The sequence below is a fragment of the Xyrauchen texanus genome, chromosome 23, assembly GCF_025860055.1.
Source record: "Xyrauchen texanus isolate HMW12.3.18 chromosome 23, RBS_HiC_50CHRs, whole genome shotgun sequence".
NCBI classification, from domain to species: Eukaryota; Metazoa; Chordata; class Actinopteri; order Cypriniformes; family Catostomidae; genus Xyrauchen; species Xyrauchen texanus.
In genome coordinates, this window is record NC_068298.1 from 16,497,995 (window position 1) to 16,515,968 (window position 17,974).

Consider the following 17,974-nt stretch of genomic DNA (forward strand, 5'->3'; position numbering starts at 1 on the left):
ATATTCTAAATAGGCCTAAATTGAAAATATTAGTTTTTATTTTCTTGGCAAAAAAGAAAAAACATCAACTCAATGGCTATTCTTTATTTATTTTTTTATTGTTTACAACGTTGCAAATAATAATAACATCAAGAAGGCTATATACAAAGGAAAATATGTCCATGAAAATGTAACCATTAGTTTTACAATACAGTAAACAGTGGTGTCTGTTCCATTACAATACAAAGTAATAACTCACAGCAATAGCTAGGCTAGGCTATAGTCAGAGCAGTGAGCCATGTAAACAACTTCCTAGGCAATGTTATTCCTCTAAATGGATATATTATAAGGTGAGAAGGCCACATCTGCTCAAAGTTCATTCTACTTTGTTGGACACATCATAACTCAGCTTTGTAACACATATGATTTTTAGTACACTAGAAGAAATGGCTCCAGCTTGATTACACTGCATCTTTGTTTTAATGTTAACTGTAAAACAGATTAATGCTATCAAAGAGTCACACGCTTGCAGCACACAGTACTGACTTCTGTAAGATATACTGCACAAACAACTCTGTAGTGTTAAGAGCCATACATCCTTCTGGTTCAATGCTCATGTCAGTTAAAAATACCACATACCGGCAGAAGACACATAAGCTACTAAAGACGTCACAGAAAGTACCAAAATCTCAGCATACAAATATTCTTTTTCCCTTCAAGAATAAACAGCATTTATAAAGCAAGTTTTTACAAAAAACATGATAAAAGCAGCATAAACTGTTATCTTAAGATAACTACTATGGAATGAAAAATATTGCATAAAAAAATAAGAGCCCTTGGCTTAGATACTGATGCTTTAAATGAAAAATGTAACTTTGTTTACCACCCAATTTATAAATATAAAAATCCCTTTAGATAATGTTTGATTTTACATTCAAGAATATTTAAGACAAGGTTATTTCCTATTTTTCCATAACATCTCAAATAAGTACAGCTGGTTAGAGAAAATTGCTATGCTAAAAAAATATTTTAGCAGACATATTACTATACCTAAACATTAAAACATTTCCCCATACCAGTACATAAATATATCCAAATATATACACAATATACAAGAATATAATTTTACACAGAAAACTACTTATAAAATCCATTGCAGCTCGATAAATATTTTCCATTTGTCACTTTGTCCATCATATCAATTTTATAAAATCAAGTATAAGACGTTTTGAGTTCAAAATAAATTAAAGTATGTTATTTCAATAAATATATTACACATTCCCAATTCTCTATGGTCCAATAACAATGATTTTGAATGACATATTTCGATTCACTATGGGAAAAAGGAGTCACCTCCTCCTTCCTTCTACTAGTCTACATTCTATGGGTGACAGGGCCTTCTCTTCTTTTGTTCCAAAACTGTGGAACTCTCTTCCGTTTTGTTTTTCCATTACCAGATCAAAGTCCATGTAGGACTAGACAAAATACGGTTAATTATGAAGAGAAGTTCAGACATACATCAGTAACATTGTTACAGTACCATTGTGCATTGACACAAGGCAAGCACTTAAAATGAAATATACAGTTTGCCTACTAAACAGACTTCAGAAGAAACATATGGTGCCAATATGAAATTGCAGTATAAACAGTTGTAACGTGGCTGCCATACCAATGAAGTTCCTCCTCTTAGGGTGTGGCCTCCTCAAGTTCACGGTCATCTTCAGTCAGATAGATTGGCCTCTTTCCTTGAAGAATGGGCTCACATTTTTGTGGGGAATTGTTTTTACCCTCAGAGCTATTCCTTATTCCATATCCAAAATAAATAAGAAAACCTAAACGAGACCACGCAATTAGATGTGTTTTCCGAGATTTTTAAATATATGATCCAATTTTAGGCTCACTTTTCGTAGATTGCAAGTCTATTCTTTAACTCACCAATAGCCATCCATACTGCGAAACGAATCCATGTAGGTCCATCCATTTGCATCATGAGGTAAATGTTTACAAAGATACTGATCAATGGCAGAATGGGGAGAAAAGGCACCTAGAAAAGATTGAGAAATTATTATTATCGCTTCCAAAAGCTAAGGCCTCCATAAAATAACTTCATGAATAAATGAAAACAAAAAGGTTTAACAGAAAGTAATAATGTAGATTAATTTCTTCACCAATAGTTCCTCTAAAATTATGTCACTCCATACCTTGAAAGTGAGGATCTCCTTGCTCGGGGGCTGTCTCCAGATGATGAAGATGCAGATGAAGGAGAGAATAGATAGGACAACAACCACAGTAATACAAAAAGGGCAGCCCTTCCCCACCTGCTCCCCATACACTGCCAGCACCACACACAGCAAAGTGAAAAGTACAGCTGATGGGTGAAAGAGTAAAAGAGAAGGTGGTGGTTATCCTCAAGTTTCTTTAATTGTTTTGCTACATTATTATTTAGCATTTCCTCAAGGTGGATCATAGCTCAAATTTGTATTTAATACAAATTACATGTTGCACCACCAAAAAATTATATATGATTGTCAATACAGTGGGTTCATGATTTTGAAGAAAATCTTATATAAAAATATATAAGATTCTGCACTATTTCGAGGACAATAATCAAATTTGCAAATTTGTGACATAAGGTCAGATTTCCTTGCTTCTGGTCTCCATTCTCAAACCATGCTTGGATTTTTTTTACACAGCTTTTTTTTAGTTTTAGTCTTTTGATGAAAATGTCCTTTAAAATTAGTCAATATTTAGTCAGTTTTACCCTGACTAAAATGGCATATTATTTGTTTTAGTTGACGATAATATGCAAAATGACAAAAACTTGTGTCAAACTGTAACAGACCAAACTTCAATCAAAATATTCAGAAATTTAGAAAAAAATATATAAACATTTTATTAATTTAAACATGTATCAATCATGTACAAGATGGCTACAAAATACAAATGTCCTTGAGTGACTTAGCTGCAATTAGCTGCTATTAGAAGTTAGTCTACTGTATTATGGATTCTTCATGGTTTAGAGACTGTTATTAATTTTCTGTGTTTAACCAGTTTAAATATTGCATTGCATGTAGCTTGTTTTTTTTTTTTTACGTAAGCAGCAAGTTATGCTTATTATGACTAACGCATAATTTCAAGTTCACTTGTTTATTCTCTTCATCATCTGCACAGATGTAATGTAAGTTGAAATATAACATGTTGTGGATGAAGTGGTTAATCTCGTGTATAAATAGGCTGCGTTTGAGTAAAGTAATTAACCACTTTTAAAGTGGTTCTTAATGGTGGTGTTCAGTGCATTCAACTCACGCAGCTCAAGAGGGAAATACACAAAATACTGGCTTTTTGGATTAGATAAACCAAATATAAATCTCCTTGTCTACAAGCAGATGTTTTTCTAGATGCTTCTTCTGTTTATATCTTACACTGTTAATATCTTGAAGTATTATTTTTTTCATCATATTTTCAACACCATGCTTCAAAAATCGTTTAATTATCATTTTGATGCCTCTTTTTCATCATAGTAGATGAAATAAAAAAAAAACCTTCATCAACTAATGTTTTCGTTAGTGATTTTGTTGTCAAGATTAAGAAAAATGCATAATTGAAGTATTTTCACAAGTGGACATATACTTCTGAATCCCAATGTAAGTGCATCATAAATTGGATCAATATGCCAATGGTGTTCTAAATCTCAGAGGAAATGCTTACAGATCATGCCCGTCACCGAGTAAACAATGATGCCTGAAATTTTGGTAGGTTCATCACAGCTTGGTTGCACCAGCAATCGGATGGAAAACCTCTCTTTAAAGGCTGTTGTCTCTAGCTTCTTGCCGTACTTATCCCCGCTATCCACATCTGCCATGGCCCCCTTTGCCTCCAGCCGTTGTAGTTCCACTGGCTTCTCATCCGCACCACTGGAGCCAAGTCTGCCTGGCTGGTATCTGTGAACAGTTGATTCAAGCAAATCAAAAACATCCCATCTATCTAAATTCACCAGAGTCAGAAATGAGTTTCAGGTTCCCAACATTTTTTTGACCACTGAATTTTCATGACTTTTCCAGAATCATGATTAGTTGATAAATATTTTTATAGCAGATCTCCATTTTAATGTGTTACCAATGCAGGTAATTAATACATTTAAACGATTACACTTAATGCTAGAGTACAAATGTCTCCTAAAAGACAAAATGTGTTCAAAGACAAACATTAGGAACAAGCTATATTCTACATGCACAAAGAATAATATAAAGCTGATGAGATGTTTTAGAACAGCATAAATAGAAAAAATAATATTCACTACAAAAATTTCAATGGAGACTTTTTTTAATCTTAAAAGCATGGAAATCCCAAATGTAAGATTGCCTGATAATTCCAAGTTTTCCATGTCTGTGGGAACTTTTGAGTATGAATGGCACAGTATGTGAATGAATGTGCACTAACCGGAGAATGAGTACACACACGGCAACCAAAGTATATGCCAGCAGTGTCCCAATCGACATCAAATTCACTAAGGCAGCGAGATCAAAGAGGAAGGCCATCAGAGCTACAGGAAGAGAATGAGGAATATACCAGAAGTTAGACACATCCATTAAAATACTGAATAATTCACTGACAGTTATTACATAAGTAAGAATGCAGTCTTACCTGCTACAATGCCAGACACAATGGTGGCCAGGACAGGTGTTTTGGTTTTTTTGTGCATCCAGGAGAGGAAACGGAAGAGCAAACCGTCCTCAGCCATAGCATAAATCACACGAGGCATAGGGAACATAGAGCCCAATAAACTAAAGAACAACATCAACAAACAAACAATCAGAATAAAGCCATATATCTTCCTGCCAGCAAAAATATTATATAAAAGGTAACATTAAAGTAAACTTGAAATCAGAACTGATCAGATTTACTTCCTTAAAGGAATAGTTCACCCAAAAATGAAAATTCTTTCATTTACTCCATTCATTTCCTCATTTGTTTTTTACTGTAAATTCTCCTCCCTGCCCAGTAGGTGGCGATATGCACAAAGAATGTGAATCACCAAAAACAAAAGAAAAATGTGAACGTGGGGATTGATAGTAAAAAATAATTTAAATATTGATCTGTTTCTTACCCACACCGATTATATCGCTTTTGAAGACATGGATTTAACCACTGGAGTTGTATGGATCACTTTTATGACGCCTTTGAGCTTTTTGGAGCTTCAAGATTTTGGTCACCATTAATTTGCATTGTATGGTCCTACAGAGCTAAAATATTCTTTTAAAAATCTTTGTGTTCTGCTGAAGAAAGACACTAATACACATATGGGATGGCAAGAGGATGAATAAATGATAAGAGAATTTTCATTTTGGGGTGAACTATCCCTTTTCACATTCCTTGTCATATTGTGCAAAATTAGACCGTGCATGTTATTCCAAAGAAAAAAATAATTTGTCTTTGTAGTTTTTAATCAAAATGTTTTAACTTGCTTGGCCTCAGGTTTATGGAAGGTATAGTCCAATAATGGGCTACAAACTCTAGTATGGAATGGTAACTTTTCAAAATCCATAATTTATCAAGTTTTCATGCACAAGTTTTCTTCCATCATTTACAGAATTTTAAAAACATTCACAGATTATTCAAAATGTAATACTTGATAATGACGAATACAAATCTGGTATTATTATGACAAAATAGACCATGACTGAAATTTTATAACTCAGTTAGTCAAAGTGACAGATAATGATTAATTTTAGAGCAAACTCTGGTCCTACTCTACATCATTTTAAAAATATTTATTTTACCCAGAAATATGTCACATTGCAGAAGCATAACGGGTTGTGAATGACATTTCATGTTGATTAAAAAAAAGTTTACTCCAAAATGAACATTTTGCCATCATTTACTCCAGTCATGTTGATCTAACCACGTATGACTTTCTTTCATAGCACACAATGTATTTGATAGATATTGTTAGGAAATAAGATGCAATTTCAGTGAACGGGAACTGGGACTAACACTCTGTCTAATTTTTTAAAGAAAGCAAATTAGGTTTGGAACAACATGAGGGGAGTAATGTTGACAGAGTTATAATTTTTGGGTAACTATCCCTGTAAGATTTCCTGAAACCACAAATCTAATGCTGCTCTCTGATTTATATAATAAAAGTACCTGGTGGATAAGGCGCATAGAGAGCCCAAAGCCACAATATAGCGAGCAGGGCCCCAGCCCACATATTTGAAGGCCTCGGGCAGTGGACTTTGAACATCCAGCATGTGATAGGGCATCATGAGGGTGAGGGCTGCAGAAACTCCAAAGTAGGCAAAAAAACAGATAAGCAGAGAGGCTACGATGCCTATGGGGATGGAACGCATGGGGTTTTTGGCCTCCTCGCCTGTAAAATTAAAAGAGGATGAGTGAGTTTGGTTTTAAAAGTAGGACACCCTGGTTTAAAATGAGATGATTTGCATGTAGTACTTACTTGTAGTGGCAATACAGTCAAAACCCACAAATGCATAAAAGCATGTGGCAGCACCAGAAAGGATTCCATTAAAGCCAAATGGTGCAAAGCCCCCCGAGCCAAAGCCTTTTTCAATTTCTCTACGAAAATAACAAAGAGACATTTCAAATTTAAAGACAGCACAATCTTTCTCTATTTATTATTTAATATTTTTTTTTATGTTTAGTAACTTTTACTTTCTAATTTTGATGAAAGCATTTATTATACAGTATATTCTCATATTGTTTATATGCACTACCGGTCAAAAGTTTTGAAACACTTACTCTACGCTTACTTTTTTTTTTCATATTTAGAATAATAGTAAAGTCATCACAACTATGGAATAACATAAATGGAAATATGGGAATTATGTTATGACTAAACAAAATCCAAAATAAATCTTTCAGTGGTCTGTGTGAGATTGTCAGTTGTCTTAAGGGCTTTTCACTTTTATTGTTTTTTCACTTTTATTGTTTAATATACATCTCTCTCTCTCTCTCTCTCTCTCTCTCTCTCTCTCTCTCTCTCTCTCTCTCTCTCTCTCTCTCTCTCTCTCTCTCTCTCTCTCTCTCTCTCTCTCTCTCTCTCTCTCTCTCTCTCTCTCTCTCTCTCTCTCTCTCTCTCTCTCTCTCTCTCTCTCTCTCTCTCTCTCTCTCTATATATATATATATATATATATATATATATATATATATATATATATATATATATATATCTTTTTTTATATTCTGGCCTGGCCCAGCGTGCCCCGAAGTTTTGTTTTAATCTGGCTCACTCGTCGATGAAGTTGAGTAGCCCTAATTTGATACATTAAAAATGTCAATATTTCCCTTAATGAAAGTGTCTGTACTCAGTTAATAAGAAAGTTGCCAAACAGAACTGGTTGCAGTTATGCTCTAAATGTAATTTTTTTTTTTTTTATTTCTATTGCTTTGTATACAGTACTTCTATACCTAACAGCTGAGAATGTGACTCACTGTGCTGTTTGAAAGTGTTTGGTGCTGTTAATGTAGTCCTTCACAGTGAGATTCCAGTTGGCAGAATTGCCTTTCACAAAGCCAGAAATTATGACAAATGCCAGAACCACCAGGTTGATTCCTGTGAAGATCTTGTTGACAAGTGCAGACTCACTCACTCCAAATGCCAATAATCCTGTAGCGTGGGAGGTAGCAATTTCACACCATTATGGTCTTTTGCATTGCAATGGTTAAAAGAAAAGAAGTCCTATGACTAATAGGCCAATTGGGGTAGAGGATTATTTAAAAAGAGATATTTACTTCAATTTAGCTGGTGAGAAATAATCAATAATTGTTTCCCTTTTGGCTCCCTTGCCAAATACACACTAACAAGAGCCAGGAGTCAGAAAAGAACCAGTCAGAACTAGAGCTAAACAGATTCACTGTGAAACAAAGATCCAATCACTGGCTTAATGGAATAATATAAGATTTTTACTTTACAAAGTCAAATCTGTGAAATATCAGCTTGTAGTGTGCCAGCTGAGAAGTAACTGTGCACTAGATTAGAATGGAGCGATTCTTTGTAAGAGAATAAAAGGATCTCACCGCTGAGCAACATGACCAGGATGAGGGCAAATATGTCCGGATACTCAGCTAACACTTTTCCGGTGTCTGGAAATGACATGGAGCCATTGAAGAAAATAGAGATCTTTTTCTCCACCAGATTGTCAAAAGTTGAGCTCCAAGCTCTGGCCACACTAGCTGTGCCTGAGAAATGGAGAGAAGAATAAATTACTGCAAGTACATGCCAAAGACTTCACTCTTGTGGTTATGCCAAACCTAAGCTCTGCTGAAGAGCTCTTCATTCTCCTAAGGGGTAAACACTTCAAACGGTTTCAAACCCACTTTAGCTCATCCGTAATTACATTTAATTGGTCAAATCCTTGGGCATGCATTTACAATGAACTTTTAGGAGGTGATTAATTAGTACATTTGGATTCAAAACGAAAAAGCATGCCACAAAATATCACTGAACACTAAAGCTTCCCTGTGAAAGTTATTTATCTAGAAGTAATATTTCCTGAAAGAATCCAGTGCTCCCAAAACATATTTGGGCACTTAAATCACACTTTAAAACATATGAATGTCATTGCTTTATATAACAAAATGCCAAACCCAGGGATCTATTTTAAAGAAATATAGCACAAACCCACTTTTCAAGTAAAACATTTCACAAAATAAAGTATGATAGATAGATGACACTTTTGGTTTGATATTTTGCAATGACATCTGAGACATTTTCACATGCCCATATACTTTTTCTTGACCAATATGCTCACCTATTACATATGACAGAATGAGGTTCCATCCCGTGATGAAGGCCCATATTTCACCCACTGTCACGTAACTGTACATGTAAGCAGATCCTGTTTTAGGAACTCGTGCTCCAAATTCAGCATAGCACAAGCCAGCGAGGACAGAAGACAAGGCTGCAATGAGAAAAGAAAGCACAATGGCTGGTCCAGCCTTCTCCCTGGCCACTTCCCCAGCCAGGACATAGACACCTGCACCCAGTGTTGCCCCCACACCAAGAGCTATGAGGTCCAGAGTGGTGAGACAGCGAGAGAAGCGACTTTCGTCCTGTGTGGTGTCCAGCATGCGACGCCTCACCAGCATCTTCCCAAAAGAGGCCAGTTTATTCTCGATCATGATAGCTAGTGTCAAGTAGACTAGGATAATACTGAAAACCCTAAAGGAAGAGAGAAACAGTGTAAAAATACAGTGTAAAATAGCATTGCCTTTATTGCTAATTAATCAAATAAATTAATGGCTTGATTTAGATGTTAAATTGTACTGTTAAATCTGGAAAAGAAATATGCCTCAACCCATTTGCTACAGTTAGGTCATGTCAGCAAGTGTTTTGCTCAATAGTTGATTGAGAGCTCTTTTATTAAGGGAGAATGTTTTGGGTTCAATACATGCTAAGCTCAATTAACCACTCTTGTGGCATAATGTTGGTTTCCACAAATATTTATTTTGACCCTCATTTATTTAAAAAAAAGAAGAAGAAGAAAAAAAGAAGCACAAATTATGGTTACAGTGAGTCACTTTACAATAAAAGTGAATGGGGCCAGACCATAAACACTAAAATACACACTGATTCAAAAGTACAGCTGCAAGACATTTGTGGGGAAAATCAGCAGAATGCAGTTAAACATGGTTAAATGTGTTAAGCAGAGCTAGTACAATCTGATTGGTAGAGTGTGCCACCTAATTCTGTGGAAACCTGTTGAACTTCCTGTGTGGTCCTGCCAATGATTTAAAATAAACATGTCACCAAAGTATGGTTAAAACTACCACACAAAAAGGGCAAGACTTGTTAAACAAATATAATCTTATTCTAGTTGTCACATGTAAAGGAGGGCACATACTATATAAGTGCGACTGTTGTCTTTGCATGTGTCCCACAGTCCACCACACCTGCAGACACAGACAGAACAATCAGTTCTCAGCACTTAATGAACAACTCCTTAACCACAGGGCAGTTCAGTTCAAGTTAATCAAGTTAATCTATGAGAGGTTTATAATGTTCTTTCATCATTGAGTCATAATCTATTGAGTACAAATGAATCAAAGCCTACATAAAGAACATTGACATTGGTGTGGAAACAATTTTCAGGCATGACCAAACTGATTATCCAAATTTGCCGGCATGATGGAAAAATGACTACATCTGGTTCAAAGAAATAAATTCTAGCAGACATCTAGCAAAATAAGGGATTATATGGAGATAACTGACCTTAATAATAATTAATATTTTAAAAATATGAATAAAACATTTTTTTGGGGGGGGGGGGGGGGCTGGGTAGCTCAGCGTTTACTGTTGCTGACCACCCCTGGAGTCGCGAGTTCGAATCCAGGGCATGCTGAGTGACTCCAGCCAGGTCTCCTAAGCAACCAAATTGGCCAGGTTGCTAGGGAGGATAGAGTCACATGGGGTGACCTCCTCGTGGTCACGTGGTAAGTCGTGCGTGGATCGCGGAGAGTAGCATGAGCCTCCACATGCTGTGAGTCTCTGCGGTGTCATTCACAACGAGCCACATGATAAGATGTGCGGCTTGAAGGTCTCAAAAGTGGAGGCAACTGGGACGTGTCCTCTGCCACCCAGATTGAGGTGAGTAACCGTGCCGCCACGAGGACCTACTTAATAGTGGGAATTGGGCATTCCAAATTGGGGAGAAAAGGGGATAAAAATGTTTTTTAAAAAAGGACATGCAATTATGAATACACTCTTCCCAATACACAAAACTATGTTACACAGCTACAGACAAAACTGTTTCAGTGTTTGCAGAAAAACTTTAAAGTAAACAATGTTTTCTTGTAAGTATGGTAATGGCTCTGGAGCAGGCCGGTTTTTGTCCATCACATTGAGGACACATGCATGTTTGATCAGATCATGTCTGTGGCACCTACTATATAACACTAGAAGTAAAGCTGCACCTGCCAAACAGATTTAAACAAAACAACAAAATAACAAAACTAACCCGGACTTCTTAAATGTTTTTACTGCAATCTTAGAGTTCATGGCATGTTCTCTCAAATGACAATGAAATCAGGATGACTTTTAAAAAAGTATCTAATTCTACTGAATAGCAATGCACACCTCTTTCCGCATAACTCCATTACATCACTACACGGAAACACATTTACTTCCTTCCACTTAAGGGCATTATATAAAACCCACATGTGGTAGGCAGCTAACCCTCAGCAGAAAAATATAAAACTTCAAAACAAACAATACAAAACAAACCATGAAAACAGATAATTTATCTCCTAAACAAAGGAATATAATCGTAAATATTGTTATTATAATCAGATTCATGAAGTAGATGTGGTTGAGACCCAATCATCCTCGTACTCAAAGAGCAATTAAAAGAAAAATGTCAAGCAATAACTTGGGGAAAATTGGGTCTTATGATTTGAGTTTGGGCATGGCAAATTCACAGGTCCAGTGTGTGTGCTATAACTATGGAAGACCTTGCTGGCAACATCTTTATCCTGATGAGTTTGCTGGTTAAATGATAACATTAGTACATTTCAATAGTATGCCTGGAAGGATTTGCAGTCCACATGATGCATGAGCTAGGCAACTCCATGTTAAATACTAGAGTATCAAATATCAAAATATCACTGCTTTAAGAGACATCCAGTCAATATTGCGTGATGTTGTATTGATAATTTTTTTTAGGCTTGATGCTCTCCAGTTTAAGTTTAGTATGCCTTTATGAGAAAATGTAATGCAAACCCCTGCAACACTTGTTAAGACACACTTGTGTTTATAAGGAAATTAATTTAATTTTTATTTAATGAAGTTTTAGAGTCTGAGTCCAATTATATTAATGTTTTGAGAGACAGGTTCTAGACCTACTGCTAAGGGGTATGTCACATCTACAGGTTTTGATGCAGTCAGAATGGGATGACTTGTTTCCACTGAACTGAAGAACCATAATTAGCTATATGAAGAACTAACATTGCTTTTTATGAAACCGTGATTAAATTTAAGACTCTAAAAATCAACAAAACTATCTTAATAAAAGAAAAACACCCCATCATATTTATCCCTGTGCAAACACTTGTATGAATGCCAGCATGATTAACAGTAAAGTTAAATAATCATGCTTCAACAACAACAAATATATATATATATATATATATACACAATTATTATTATTTACAAAACTAAACCCCGTAATAAGTATCAAATGTTAAATTAAATTTTATTATAAAAACAGTTTTTATTATTTACTAAATCTGGTGTATTTTATTTTATAATTTTTTTTAAATAATTTATCCAATTCTTGTGCCTTATTAAATTTTTTGCTACATTGCATTACATTAAAAGAATAAATTAATTCAAATATCTACATGCGCGCCATTACCACCACGAGGTTGAATATAAAAAGATAAACAAAATAAAAGTTATTTCAGTTTTACAAATGTATAGAGTAAACAGAAATATTTAAGACCATTTAATCTCATTTGCAAGTAGCATATTCGAAAAATAAGAATAAACGTCAGTAATATATTTACCCTCTCTTGAGACGATGACTCAAAAATGCAGCGAGGGAAACAGATGCGCAGCGTGTTGAGAGCAGACCAGAAGATTGTGGCTGTTATCGTCTACGTTCAGGAAATCAGTGTTGCCAGATGACATTTTCCAGCCCAATGATTTCTCAAACCCCGCCCAAATGGTGTCTGAAAATGAAATTCTCATTAACCAATACTACAGCATTGCCTTTACAACCTTGACAACACAATGAATCGAGACAAAGATAAAGTTTCAAAAAACCTTTCCATTTACCCATTTTTCTTTATTCATGTAAATGAACACACATGCATAGAAAATGAACAAATATGCTGCCCTGTTATTTCAAGAAGCCAAATAATGAAAGTATGCCATTGTTCTATGATTGCAATTATGTGTTTGCCATTCAATAGGCCTATTGTTTAATTAGTATGTCATATAAAGTTTACAGGCTATATAATCTGTCCAATCTTTATATGCTGGTTCATTCCAAATTCAAAGAAAACAGTACATCTTTGTAGTCGTTTAAGCAAGGTGAATTCACCAATACACAGAACAGTCAAAGTTCCTAGACAGTCATTGTGGACGTAACGCAGCTGATTTTCAATCATTCCCTACATGTTTCTGTGCGCACATCCATATGAGTTAAGAATGAGCAGCAAATTCACTTTTAAGTCTATGATCACCATCAGTGCCAACTTCATGATATATCCCGAGTGTTCTCAACAGCATTAAACTGTTAGCCAAAAGGCATCAGTGGCCTGGTCATGGGAGAAACTCAAAGGTGCTCAAGAAACTCCACAGATAAGTCCTGGTATTAACCACAACTTGATAGCTGGGTGATTTCCCCATTGTCAATATCTTACATTTCTACCGCTTTATCTTTGTTAATATTGTCTCATTTCTATCACAAAAATCAAGAAGCAACACCTGCAGATCGTGCACATTCAGAACTCATGAGTGTGCCAACTCGTAGCTCCTCTGAAGCATCAAACATATTCAGTGTTCTGGCTATTTGATTTAATGATTTGGTGTGGATACGTTTTCTTTATTTTAGGTGCATGGGCAATGGAAATACTTTTTTGTCATTTTAAAAACCCGCCAAAAGCATTTCAAAGCAGCCCAAATTTTGACCACCTGCCCAAGGACATTTTCCCGCACAAATCTATTGAAAGTAGCCCAATCTGGCAACACTGCCGGAAATATAAGCCTTTTAAGGAGTGCATGTTTCCCCTCGGTGTGCTGGCGTCAACACAAAAGAACAGGGCTGCATTTCCCAAAAGCATCGGAAGCTTCCGCCAATGGTTTCTAATGATCTTTTAACGATCAGTCCCTGCTTCTGACAGCTTTTATAGGGTGGGCTGAGGAAAATCATAGGTGGGCATTTGGGATTGGGGAGGGGTTACTCAGACTACTAATTTAATGTATTTAATTGGCATAACATGGCGTAATTGTCAAGATCATAAGACCCAATATAACTATATTTTTCACTTTTCCCCCATATTAAAAATATATTTAAATAAACTGATAAACATTGTATATAATCTTACGCACTTTACAAATTTGAACCACTAATAGTTCTAAACATAACTAATATTAACATTATATTAATACATTTTCTCTTATAGTATAATTTCATTAGGCCTGCTGCCTTGAAACAACGGCAGCTGTAAAAAGTGCTAAATAATTTGACTTGACTTGACTCATAAGATTGAAGTAATGGAGGTATATATACTACCTCCATTATTAAGAAACAAAATAACGCAATATACTTTTAGATAAATTACAATTACAGCCTTAAAGCAAATTACAAAGACAAATTAGAGTCTCCACGAATGCAAGGATGGAGTGGAGACAAATAATATCAAGAAGGAAAATAAGGATGGAGTAAAAGAAAACACATTAGATGGAGAGATCATTAACATATAAGTTTATGATCCTAAAATTTGACACAAATGGGAACTTCTTAAAGAGGTAATTATATAATATTATGTGATGACAATTCTTTCAATTTGACAGAAATGTAATGAGCAATGAGACCACCCCACAAAAGTGAAACATAAAATTGAGTTCTGAATATAACGGGTCTCTTATGATTTGTGACAGACGAGTTTGTCTCATTCTGAAATTCAGAGAAACCATTGTGAGAAAATGCAGTAACAAGAAAATCCACATCAAAATCATTCAAGCCATTTTTATCAGTTTCAATGTTAGTTAATGAGTATGGCCTGTAAGGTAGCAAAGGGTATTTTTACCAGTGAACGTGTAAAGTAATTTCAGGAACACAGGAAGGATGGATGGATGGATGGATGGTTGGATGGTAATGCCATTTAAGCACTAAAGAAGTGGCGGAGCCAAGAGTTTTTCAAAGGGGTGGCTAGGCAGGGGCAAGCGATCAGTCTGTGGTGGCACTCTGTTCAGGCAGCATTTTTATATTGTCGGACTGTGGGAGGAGAGTGGATAAAATGACACCCAAGACGGAGAGGTTTGGCGACCTTGGTGTGGGCACATGTTACGTTTGTACATTTGTACAGTGATGATTTCACCTCTAAAGAACTAAATTGTGCTAAAAAATGACCAAAACAGCAATTGCGAGTAGGGTGAACAATGGGGGTGGCCAGGCTTCGGTCCATGGTGGCCACGGCCACCTCTGGTCACCCCCTAGCTCCGCCACGGCACCAAAGGATATTTTCATGTCAAAAATATAGTTTAAATGGCAATGACAAACAAAAACTATCAGAGCCACGTGGAGACAGACAGAATCTGTCATCAACACTGAATTAACAACAGGGGAAAACAGAAGCACGCGTCCCACACAACAGTGCGGTGGGGGACAATATTTGATTAATGAGAGTTGCGGGCGGGATGATGTGTGCGCGGGAACGGGAGAAAGAAATTATCCGCATGACTCCCGCAAAATATAAATATATTCAAAAAATAAAATAGATTTATATCATACATTTAAAGTACAGAGTGTTATTCGTGTTATCTGTGTATTGTGCAAGAGCAACAAAAAATTATGATTTACAGGCGCAGTGTTGATTCATACAAATTCTTCCTTGTGCTCCATCAGCAGAAAGTCCCTTAGTGCTATGTTAACGCTTTATTAAAGAAAGGTACAAACAAAACTTTGAAAGCAACCAAAAGTCAATCAGATATTTGGCAAAGTTCGTTTTAACAAAACTTCTCTCTTTCTCTCTCTCTCTCTCTCTCTCTCTCTCTCTCTCTCTCTCTCTCTCTCTCTCTCTCCGTGTTTTTTTTTATTTTTTATTTTGGATGGGACTTGTAATAGACTAACTAAATTTACAGCAATTCTTGTTATATCAAAACATAATGTCGGCTACTGGTGTGTTTTATCATGTATATGTCTGCTACTTTATTATTAGCCTATTTACATATATTATATTATATTACAGTAGGCTATAACAGCCGTATTGTGAAGAAGAGCTAGAAATGGCTATGCTACCACTGTAGCCTACTGGGGACTATTGTTTAGGCTACATTTAACGTTAGACTTTTTAAGGAAATGGGACTTGTTAAACCCGTTCTTTTAATAATTAGCCCACATTACAATTTACTACGTTGACGATGGCCTACTTATATTTATAGTAGCTGCTCGATGCGATGACAAAGTTAAATCTAATCTAAATATCAATCACACCAGCAACTGTTCAATAAAGCCAAGAAAGGAGTTTGGTCAATAGTACAGAATATACAAGGCAACCAATTGCATTCAATAAAATATTTGATTATACAATAGGCCTATGTCCAGTGAGAGGGTAAAGGTTGTTCCGCACCCATGGTATTCCACTCCATTTGTAGTGCAAGATCCAGTGATCTAGGTCTTCACCACTGGTCCTCCCCCTACCCTGCATATTTATATGTTTCCCTCTACCAACACATCCGATTCAAATGAATGGGTCGTATCGGGCTTCTGCAGAGCTTGACGACAAACAAGTGCTAACTGCATTTAGAATCTAACGATTTGTTATCTTACGATAAACTTTAAAGTTGGCTACATAAAATACCACTGTTGACTAAATTGATAAGAGTCTACAAATGCTTGGAATATGAAAAACTGATATAGGCTAAGTAATTTCATCAATTTACCAGCGAGCGTGATTCGGAAACAATGACAATGAATGAGGTTACACGTTGGAATATTTGGAACTATTTTGATCGGCCCATTACACCCGTTACTTCCGCATTCTTCGATTACAATCGAAGTCTATGGGAGTGTCGCAACTCTCATTTTCAATGTCTCTGGAAAAAACGTTTAAGGCGGAAGGTTAACTTGTCCTGACACAAAAGTGGCTTAGCTGAACCGTCTGAATCACATATCAGACAGATTAAGATAGTTTCACTTTACTTAATTTTTGGTTTCTGCAGTGTGTTTAAGCGAAAGATGTCTGTATCTGTAGTAGCGATGTCCCCGCTGCTGTTGTTAAAATAACCGCACTTCATATAGGCTACTGTACGTAAATCAGGCTTTATGCGGCGCCTCATGGAGAGAGGCAACGCGCGAGGAGCGGGAATAATTTGAGTAGCGCTGAATGTGCTTTCTTCACGCTCTACAGAGAAATATTTATCTCTAACAATTAACGCTATTTATTACCGCTCCAGGTGTCAGATAACTCGCACAAAGATTCAGAGCTCGGTCCAGATTTTGTCCTTCGGTCCGGATCCAGACCGAAGTCTGCCAATTGAGTACCCCTGCCCTACTCCCTCCGAAGGACTGGAGCCTTTGATGTGAGAACTCTGGAGGGAGCAGGGCATTCGCGTCTCATGTATGGTCGTTTGGAACACCCTTTTTTAATTATATTTATTATTATTGTGCTTTGAACAACAAAACATGACTAAAATAAAATATATTTTTTTGTGCCAGGGAAGCAGGAAAAAAACCATTTCATACATTCACAAAGACACTTAACCTTTGATTTATACAAAGATTTTGAAGACAGAGCACAGGAGGTGAACAGTTTTAAAGCTTTTCTATTAATACTATTTTGAACAGTAGAAATATAATTCTCAATTTCTTTAAAACTACTGAAAAAAAAATTGGCTTTTTGTAAGAAAACTTTTATGAATGTGAAATTTGACTAATAAAATAAGCAGATTAATTAAAAAAGCTTCACTATTGACACTGTTGTCTTACAGTTATTCATTTGGTAGAAGCTTACAACTTACAAAAGAGGAAAACATAAGCCATCTTAAAGAGTCAGTGGTACGAAAAGTGCCATATTACAAAGTTTCACTTGCATCAGAATAGCATTCAAAACAGATTAATGTGCAACAAGAATATTTGTATTTTTGTAGAAAAAGGTTATTAAAGAGTATATTTTCATTAATAAATGTAGACACATCTTTCACATAACTACAATGCCAGAAAATGTGGGGCACTGTTTCCAAGTGCAAAGAGCAAAAAGAGCAGTTAACATCAATGTCTTTAAACTTACAAAGAAAATGTTTTGCTGGGTA

General features: G+C 35.9%; 1 protein-coding gene across 2 annotated transcripts; it reads right to left on the reverse strand.

The window, feature by feature from the left end:
- Positions 1–77: 77 nt before the first annotated feature.
- On the reverse strand, positions 78–12,604 carry LOC127617211 (cationic amino acid transporter 3-like). Of its 2 annotated transcripts, XM_052089141.1 has the most exons (13): positions 12,502–12,604; positions 9,843–9,891; positions 8,751–9,160; positions 8,017–8,178; positions 7,432–7,606; positions 6,437–6,555; positions 6,127–6,349; positions 4,624–4,763; positions 4,420–4,522; positions 3,688–3,920; positions 2,181–2,347; positions 1,915–2,023; positions 78–1,811 (listed from the first exon to the last, which is right to left on the reverse strand). In XM_052089141.1, the coding sequence occupies exons 3-13, from the start codon at positions 9,118–9,120 to the stop codon at positions 1,666–1,668; spliced, it is 1,947 nt and encodes a 648-aa protein (XP_051945101.1). In that variant the 5' UTR covers positions 9,121–9,160; positions 9,843–9,891; positions 12,502–12,604; the 3' UTR covers positions 78–1,665. The 2 variants fall into 2 exon arrangements, with proteins under 2 accessions (XP_051945101.1, XP_051945102.1); XM_052089142.1 differs by lacking the exon at positions 9,843–9,891 and having other exon boundaries at positions 12,502–12,600.
- Positions 12,605–17,974: the final 5,370 nt, after the last annotated feature.